At 39.6% G+C, this 9,759-nt stretch overlaps 1 protein-coding gene across 1 annotated transcript in view; it reads left to right on the top strand.

The window, feature by feature from the left end:
* Positions 1 to 9,532, top strand: part of msraa (methionine sulfoxide reductase Aa) — a 48,534-nt gene extending 39,002 nt beyond the window's left edge. Inside the window, exon 6 of the mRNA XM_008281620.1 lies at positions 8,637 to 9,532. Within this exon, the coding sequence (XP_008279842.1) occupies positions 8,637 to 8,807 (171 nt within the window). The 3' untranslated portion in view covers positions 8,808 to 9,532. The remainder of the gene's footprint in view (positions 1 to 8,636) is intronic.
* The last annotated feature ends 227 nt before the right edge of the window (positions 9,533 to 9,759 follow it).

The raw sequence follows: 9,759 nt of genomic DNA, 5'->3' as shown, positions 1-9,759 counted from the left end.
AATGAAAGATGGAAATACCTTTTCTTTTCAGTTATTCATGGCGTAGTAAACATTTACAACCTTTATTAACTTGTTTCGTTGTCCTTACCCCAGGACATCATGAAACATGACATCACCTGACATGAAAGAATGACTACAACTTGCCTGACTGAATACTATTTCTGTAGATTTCCTTCCTTGTTTTTCTTGTCTTACAACATCTCAGATGTTAGCAAACTCATTTGACAGTTATATAACAACACAGTTAAGGATCTTTAATAGTGGATGCAGTAGATAAAATCCCAATTAATACATAAAAACAATTCACAGTTCTCCAATTCTATTAAGAAATGTGATGCTGATGTTTGATAACTTTTTCATCAGTTATTGCAGTTGAGATGAAACTATATCAGAATAATTAGGCGTGCTATTAGGCAAAGACAGGCCGGACTTTTCCAGATTCTGCCACCTGATGCATCCGAGCATCATCCTCAGCATTTTAGCTGACAGGTGTATTTATCACGTTGTGGATATGTGATGATTTGTTTCATAAAATATCAAATTAAACCTTTAAGGGCATTATATCATATCATTATGACATCTGGCTTAGGTCCAAGACTATTACCATCTTTGTTTTTGTTGAAGTTTCCATACAGGTGCTCACATGCTTCGGGTTTTTGGTCAAACTATTTTTTATTTTAAGTGAAGCAGCCTTTAGTTTCTGCTGTCAACAGTGGCTAATAAAAGTATTTATCCTCTTGTAAGTTTTCTTTTTTTTTTTTTTTGTGCTATTCAACATTGAATCATGACTATTATAGTCTGAATTTATGGACAAAAATATATATTTTAACTCATTTATGTCAAAGTGAAAATGGATTTATGCACAGGGATATCTTAAATATGTTCAAATTTTGCAATTGCAGCATTTTGAATTGCCCCTAGGGGATAAATAAAGTTATTTGAATTAAATTGAATTATGCTTGTGCACGTCTGGACGCTGCAATTTTACCCCGTTCTTCTTGGTAGTAAAACTAGTCAAGCTCTGTCAGGTTGCAGAGGGATCCTGAGTGAGCAGCCCGTTTCAAGTCCAGCCACAAAATCTCAACTGAATTGAGTTCTGGTTAGTGACTCGGCCGCTGCAGAACATTCACCTTGTTGTCTTTAAACCATTTCTGTGTAGCTTTGGCTTCAGGTCACTGTTTTCCAGGAAAACAAACCTTCTTCCAAGGCACAGTTCTCTTGCTGACTGCATCAGGTTGTCTTCAAGGAATTCCGTATACATTACTGCATTCATTTTATCCTCCGCCTATACAAGCCTTCCAGGCCAATCATTCTCACATCATGATGCTGCCATCACCATGCTTCCTGGTAGGGATGGTGTGTTTGTGATGATGTGCCAAATATAGCGTCTAGTCTGATGGCCAAAAAGCTTAATTTTAGTCTCATCAGACCAAGGAACTGTTTTTTTAGGTGACTTCAGAGTCTCCCACATGTTTTCTGATGAACTCTAGTCAAGATTTAACATGAGTTTTTTCCAACAATGGCTTTTTCTTTCCCATACAGCTTTCATTGGTGAAGAACAAGCAACAGCTGTTCTCTGCACAGTCTCTCTTTTTTGGGCAACTGATGCTTCTAACTCCTTCACAGGAGCCATAGGTGTCTTGGTCGTCTCCCTCACTGGTCTCTGCGTGGTCACTCAGTTTTGGAGGATGGCCTGCTCAAGGCAGATTTATGCATGTTCCATATTCTTTTTATTTCCTGATGATGGATTTTAACTTTACTTCAAGGCGATATTCAGTGGCTTGGGATTCTTCTTGTATCAAACCATGCTTTTCAATGTTTTCACAGACTTTCTTGTAGTGTTTTTTTTTTCATTTTCATACTGTAGTTATAGCCAGGAGCAGTGATTCACCAGTGACTGGACTTTCCAGATGCGAGGGGTCTTTGTACTAAAATCACTTGAGTCACATCCACTGCACTGAGATGATCTCCATTTCACTAATTGTGTGACCTCTAGCAGGAATTGGCTGGGCTTGTGTTGAATTAGGTGAGTCACTTTCAAAAAGGGTTATGCAGTCCCTAATAAACATTTTTTAAATTCATTGGCATTACCTAATGGAAATATGTTTTCACTTTGACATGAATAAGTATTTTTTTTGTAAATTCATGTCTAAAAAGCTCAATATATATTGATATAAATTTGCCATGATTTACTGCTGATAATGTAAAGAGTAGATAACTAAATCCTAAAATTATCTGTTTTGGAGAGATTTATTCGCTTTGGTATCATGTTTCTTCTTGTAGAACTATTTTTACCTTCTTTCCTTTACTTCTATTTTAAATGTATTTTCTCTCTTTTGTCTGGTAAATGTTTTTTCTGTCATGGCTTGAGACCCCTTTGTGTTTGAAAGCTGCTGTATAAATAAACCTGCCCACTGTAAGCATAAATCCATCTCACCAGCCTCAATCACAAAGGGCAGCTGCAACAGCAAAGAGAATCCCATTCTAACGAACTGCTGCGTTGTACCTCCACCCTATTTAGTCAAATTAAATTGTGGTGTCAGTGCAGTCATGGTGGGAAATCTTCACAGGAAGTGATGAATCAAACAGCAGGGAGCAAACAGTGTGTCCATTAAAAGCTGACCTCATTAACGTTACATCTTTTGTCTCTCCTGTCTCTTTGGTGTTCTCTGCTTTAAAAGCCTCAAAGACCCTCCGGGTTTGTTTGCTGACATCTTCTTTAACAACTTCTGAGTGCTGACGTCAATGAAGCTAAAATGGTTTTCAAACCATTACCTCTCATTAAGTATTAGAGGCACCAATGTGTGAAATTACCCAGCACAGTTTTAAGACTGATTGTTTTTGTACTAAAAATAAACAGAGGACTTTTTAAGTATTTCCCTAAAGAGTTCTTTCTATTCAAACTACAAGTGCAGTCTAAACAAGAACCGTACAGTTCAACTATAACCTCTCTGCAATGGGATGCCATCACACTCATAGTAAATAACATAATGCTCAAAGAATGGCAGCACTTATCTTTACTGTGGTGCTGGTATGTTTAGGATTTTCTGTTCCTGCTAAATATGATCTAAAATATAATCTGATTTTCAAGAAATTCCTCAAATCAGTTTTCAATCACATTTGTGCAGAAATATGGAAAACTAAAAGATTTACAAACTTTCAAGGGCACACTTTCAAGTACCTCTATAACTGAGGTTACAGCTGCCCACTCCAGCTCTCCCGATGGCTTTGATTTCTCTCCAACATTGTATTGGTTTCCAGATATGTTGATGTTCTCATATTTCCATCAGATTGGCACAAACATTGTCTTACATGTTAACGCAAAGTCAATATTTCTCACCAGAAGAATGGAAACACTTGTTTTTTCAACCTACTTCTACAGTATTTGCTCTTCTCTGTCCCCCCCCATGAACCCTGGAGTCAGTCGTGGCCTCTTGTGTTAGAACGTAAGACTTGACCTGCGAACATCTAGAAGTTAAAACTATAATAATGCTTTTAACTAATATTTTGGACAAAGAACCACACTTATGCATAAAGCAAGAAACATGACAAACTGCTGAGAAAGACTTTGCTCCAAAGCTGGACTTTTAAGTTATTAGTAGAAATGTCAGTGTGATTTTAAATGAGGTTTTCTTCCCTGTTAGCAAACAGAATGAACCTGAATCTAACTGTCAGACACTTCAATCCAAACATCAAATCAAGCAGCTAGTTGGGGCTCTGTATCTCTGGAGCCATTCAGCCCAGTGGAGAAGCACCCTGCTGGGCTTCGGGTCCAGGCCACCGCCCTGAGGCCTCTGGTTCTCTGGCTGATACACAAAACGTTGGATGGAGGAATAAAAGAAGAGGGGGGGATGAGGGATGTAATGACACTGATGACATCTGTGGTTGATGATGTATGGTGCTTAAATTAACACGGTTTATTTTCAGTGTCAGTGTCATTCATCCTGTGATATGATGGACGTGATGCAAATCGGTTATACGTTTACAGTAGTCTGATCAGGGCTGCGTCTGTTATGCCTGTGGTGATAAAAAGCCATCCATCCATTATCTATACACCGCTTAATCCTCACTGGGGTCGCGGGGGGGCTGGAGTCTATCCCAACCAACTTAGGGTGAAGGCAGGAGACACCCTGGACAGGTCACCAGTCTATCACAGGACTACACTTAGAGACAGACAACCAAGCACACTCACATTCACACCTACGGACAATTTAGAATCACCAATTAACCTCAGCATGTTTTTGGACTGTGTGGGAGGAAGCCAGAGAACCCGGAGAGAACCCACGCTGCACGGGGAGAACATGCAAACTCCACGCAGATCCCCCACCGGGACGCGAACCGGCAACCTTCTTGCTGCGAGGCAACAGTGCTGGTGATAAAAATAAAATATAAAAATCATTTGTTTTGCTTAGATTTAAACACAGCAAGACAAAGATTAGGAATATCAGCACAAATAGTTTAAAAATATTGTCTAATTTCCCCCCCAAAATGTAATATTGATAGGAGTACTTAAAGAAATAAATAGAATTTTACCAAACAGTAGCTGCCCATAACAAGCTTGTGCTACTTTTTAACATGTGACATTTCTGTCAATTATAAATCCGAAACAGTCACATACTGTAAGCCGCATAATCACAGGATATGGAGCGTATAATCAAGCTGTGAAATATCGTACGAGATGGGTTTCCAGTAGAGTAGATACTCAAAATAATACGAAGCACCCAGCTTTTAAATAATTAACCTAAATGCTCAGCCGCCAGCATTTGCATTCACATAAAATTTTAACCAAATCAACGTGAAGCAACTCTGACATTTTTATTTGGCTAAAATAAAAAACCCAGTCCGTCCTTTATGATGATGATCCCGAGCTGAGCCACAGAAACAACAGGCTGAATAATAGCTCTGTTTAGTAATTATTTAGGGCAACCAACAGGATAATTACCATAAACCTGGTGCAGTCACTTCGGGGGCTTTGGATTCCTTCTTTGTAGCTGTCGTGTCAAGAAGAAGAACAGCAGCTTTGCAGATAAAAGGCTAAATGTGTAAATGTCGCACCAGATTTATCTCTTCTACCACCCCGAGATACAATCAAATGGGAAGCTTTAGCTGTAAACACATGCTAAAAACACAGCAACCAGCCCTCCGTCAGGAATGAAACTTTTATCACTGTGTGTCTTCATGCTCGCCGCCGTTGCTCTTTGTCTTTTAATTTACCCACACGCCATCTGGTTTAGTCATTTTTATCACAAGGAGGAGAAGGTGTCATCTCCAACCTCATTATAAATCCGATGTGTGTGAGTGAATTGTCTGTTTTGATAGGTACTGCCCTGCCTGGAGCGCCACATACATAAACACACAGACATGTACAGATAAGTGGCACTTTAAAGGCAACATCATCATGAAGTGTCGTAGTAAAGCGTCGGGCCATGGTGTGCCACCAGAACAACTTCTTGGCGTTGATTCTTTAAGTCTGTGTAACTCTCCTAGAGGGATGATTTGTCACCTGTCTGTAAGATGCTAATGGACATAGCAAGCTGTTTTAATATTTTAATAGTGAGACTAAATATATTTGTAATTCTTTTTTACCATGCATGTATATGAGGTTTCTTATCACACATAGCCACAGTTCACACTGCAGTTATGTGCAGCTGAATTATGACGAGATGTGATTCTAGTGTCTGGTATCGATGTGGCTCAGGTGGTAGAGTGGTTGTCCTCTGATCGTAAGGTTAGCAGTTTGATCCCCCGCCCCTCCACAGTCGAAGTGTCCTTGGACAAGACACTGAACCTGAAGTTGCTCCCAATGGCAGGACGCACCTTGCATGGCAGCTCTGATGCCATTGGTGTGTGAATGTGTGTGAATGGGTGAATGAGAAACACATTGTAAAGCGCTTTGAGTGCTGCTAAGGTAGAAAAGCGCTATATAAGTGCAGTCCATTTACCATTAACCTGATCTTTCAGGTTTACTCTGACCAATCACAATTCCAGTTTAAAATATCTTCAGTTCCCCTGAATTCAAGATGTCTACATTGTCCTTTTCAGATATCTTAAATAAAGGTTATCGGAGTGACATCCTGAGCTGGAATTATGATGAGTCACAATATAATTACAGTTAATTTAGATTAGAGTTTTGACTCGTTAAAATGACATTGAAGATACCTGCAGTACCGTCAGGCTACGGCAAGCTGTAGGCGAGGGCTGCTTGCTTCAAAAAGATGCTATTGCATTGAATTGTTTATGTTATTTAACCATTGACAAAGATATCTGGAATAACAATTCTGAAGAGTCACAGTGTAATTAAAAGGCAGTTGTTAGTTCTGGATAGTCAAACTCCACGATTAAATGTTAAATCCCGCTGCCACGAAAAGGCACTTTGAAGAATAACTTTAGTCAATGCAGACAAACACCAGCATCAAGCAAAGCAACAACAGGATACACTGACAAACAGACATAAAAAAAAAATGTTGGTTGTAGAGGCAAAACCAGAATATCTGCATTTCCTTTCACATACAGTCCAAACTTTAAGGACATTTCAAACAGAAACAGTTTAGTAGTTTTCCCCTCCATATTTCCTATCATATGCTCTATTCACATTATATTTTTCTTTGTAATTTTCTTGTGTGTTCTTTGAGTTTTACTGAAAAAACGAATTCCCACAGAGATCACTGTAATCTTCCATTATTGTTGTTTCTATAATAAAACCCAATAACTTGGCACATGCTTCATTTCCACTCTCACACTCAACCACAGATGGACGTAGAAACACTTTTAAACAGCCATTTGCATGTTGATATTGTGGCTGTTCTACTACTCATTAGACCTGTTAGTGAGAAGAACAGCAATAAGTGAAATGTGTTTGCGATCTTCTCCGTCAGAACTTATGCAGAGCTGTGGTTATTTTTGGGCCTGTACCATTTACCATATGGATGCCTGTCACATGTATCTGTAAACAATCATTACAGTGATATCTCAGTCATCCCTTTTAAGCACGAGAAGGAAGATGAATGGTTAATGTATGGTGCTTTTACTGAGAAGGACTTCATGACAGTAAAAAAGGATGAATGTCAATACAAAGAATGATGCTAAACAGTACTTTAGGATTAACCATTAAACTGAAATCTGTAAAGACAACAACACACCAGGAGAAGATGTCAAGAAACCTCAAACTGTGTTTTGCAGGTGCAGCCATTCTTACTGTTTTTTAGTTTATGTGCAGGAAAGGATGTATGGTTGGTTTTTGAGTGTATCGTTTGTACATCTGGCCAGAGGTCCTTTTTTTTCTGTTCTGGCTTTTGTCGCTTACACTCATGAATGTATGCCAGCAATGACTGACAGTTGAAGTTTATTTAATGTTCCTCTCCGATCGTTGATTTACAATCTGAAAACTCATCTCTGTATATCAAAGTAACATATTTATGTTTGTCTATGTTGATTCCCAGTCATTCAGGTCATGGTTAGCTTAAGTAAAAAGCAATTGGGCTTCTCTTTTAGGTTTTCTGAAGGTGATTCACCTCTGAAGAAGCCTCTTGGATGAGGTGAAACATCTTCAAGAACCAAAATGAGAATTTCAGTTGCTTTTAAATGAAACCATGAAAATAATCCCTTCTTTCCAGCAAAATGGTTTAGATGTACACCGTTGCTTCTGTGCAGCTGTATAATATCGTCGCCTCTGTTTCCGCTCACTCCTCCCTGCTCGCGGCAGCTCAAGCGCACCAGCTCACCTGCAACTTTGCTCACTAGAAAAATACTCAAACCTCCGCAATGGAAAGTTGTAACATTTGAGCGATTCAGCCATATGAGATGTGTCAGAAAAGTTCCAGGACTGCTGTCACAAAAGACATATAGAAAATCCAAACTACAAACTACAAGTTTTTCCCTTCCAAGTAATCCCCCTGGAGTCTAGCACACTTTCCCAGCCTTCTCTGTCACGCCGACATGCACTCCTGGAAGGATTCTTCCAGGATCCTCCTCAGCTCCGTCGTCACAACCATCTTGATGTTGTCCACGTCTTCAAAGCAGGTCCCCTTGATGACCCCCTTGAGCTTGGGGAAGAGGAAAAAATCCCACAGAGCCAGGTGGGGTGAGTAGGGAGGTTGCTCCAGCACGGTGATGTTCTTCTCAGCCAGGAACTGTGGGATGTTCAGGGCATTGTGAGTAGGTGTGTTGTCATGGTGCAGCAGCCACGACTTGTCCTGCCACAACTCTCACCTCTTCTTGCGCACTGAATGAAGCAAACGCTGCAGGATCTCTTTGTTGACGTGATCGTCTGAAGGATGAAACTGGTAGTTTGTAGTTTGGGTTTGAAATCTATCTTTTGTGACACCAGTCCTGGAACTTTTCTGACACACCTCGTACATGTTGATTCTGAACAAGAGTAATGATATAGAAAGCCCTCCCCTGCAATTTGACAAGTTTGGTTCTTTAGGTTTGTCACATATGAAATTCTGGAAGTCTGAGTTTGTGTTGTTGAGATTGTCTTCAGTCACTGTTTGAAGATTGAAATGCTCACATGGTGCTGAATGCTTATTTTGTTCATGTCTTCTATCATCCAAAATACACCTTATGGACACAGAGACATTCTTTAATTTGGTACTGAGTTGTTGAAAATGTTGCATCTTTTGTGCTTCTTCCTTCAGGTCCTGACAGAGGAAGGTTTTGGTCCGATTACCACAGAAATAGCTGAGGGCAAACTGTTCTACTACGCTGAGGACTACCACCAACAGTACCTGAGCAAAGACCCTGATGGATACTGTGGCCTGGCAGGAACAGGTGTCACCTGTCCAATAGGGAGAAAGAATAAGGCCTAGATAGCCAATGACAGCCAGGAATGATCCCTGATCTGTGATGTAGTGGATTTTAAGGTGACGCTCACGGATGCAAGAAGCTTTAGTTTTAAACATATGATTTTGTTTTATCTCCTATGCACTTAATATTTATACTGAGTTACACCTGTGAGCTTGTCAGTATTTTTTCCAGTTCAGACCTCACTTATGTCTGGAAAAAAAACTCTCAGTTGCAATGTCTGATCTATGTAACCAGTGACACAACTGCACAACATAAACTGCAGGATGATAGAGACTGAACAGTAAGCATACCAGTGCCTGATGATGTACGCATTAAAATGCTGTGGTATAAAAGTGATGCAGCAAATCACGTTTTAAAAAGGTTTAACTCAAAAAAATGTACTCTTTGACACGTGGAGTACAATTTCAGATAATGAATACATGTAGAATGAATCAAGTAATGCACACAGGTGTATAGAATTAAATCATGTGAAAAAGCTCTAAAATCCCACACAGTTTCACAAATTTGCTCAAAAAGGCATTAAATTTGTTGCTATTAGTGTGGAGGGCCCTTTGCTCTGTTTTGCATACATTAGGATTCTTCCAATTATTCTGATTTGTTTAATCAGCGGCTCTCGGTTGGAGTTTTTTTTTAAAAATGTATTGAAGAGCTTGTTGCTATGAAATGAAATTGATGCAGTTGACTTTTTTTAGAGGCCTTTAAAGGAATAAAGCAGCTTCTGAAATTACAGGTTTACTGTGTCTTCTCTGTTGCTCGACTTCCGAACACACTGCTGTCTAGGTGCACGACGCACTCCGTTTGGAAAGAAAATGAACAGTCGTGTAAATAAATAATCCTCAGTAACAGGGACAGAAACACTCGACACAACCGATAGTGAAGCCCGTAAGAATGCACATAGCTGTAAAACGGAGTTGCACCCAGTGTATAGACAGTACAAATAATGCATCTGTTTTT

The sequence above is a fragment of the Stegastes partitus genome, unplaced genomic scaffold (genome assembly GCF_000690725.1).
Source record: "Stegastes partitus isolate 25-593 unplaced genomic scaffold, Stegastes_partitus-1.0.2 Scaffold239, whole genome shotgun sequence".
Classification (NCBI taxonomy): Eukaryota; Metazoa; Chordata; class Actinopteri; family Pomacentridae; genus Stegastes; species Stegastes partitus.
Note: the sequence above shows the minus strand (reverse complement) of the source record. Positions and strands in the feature narration are given on the sequence as shown.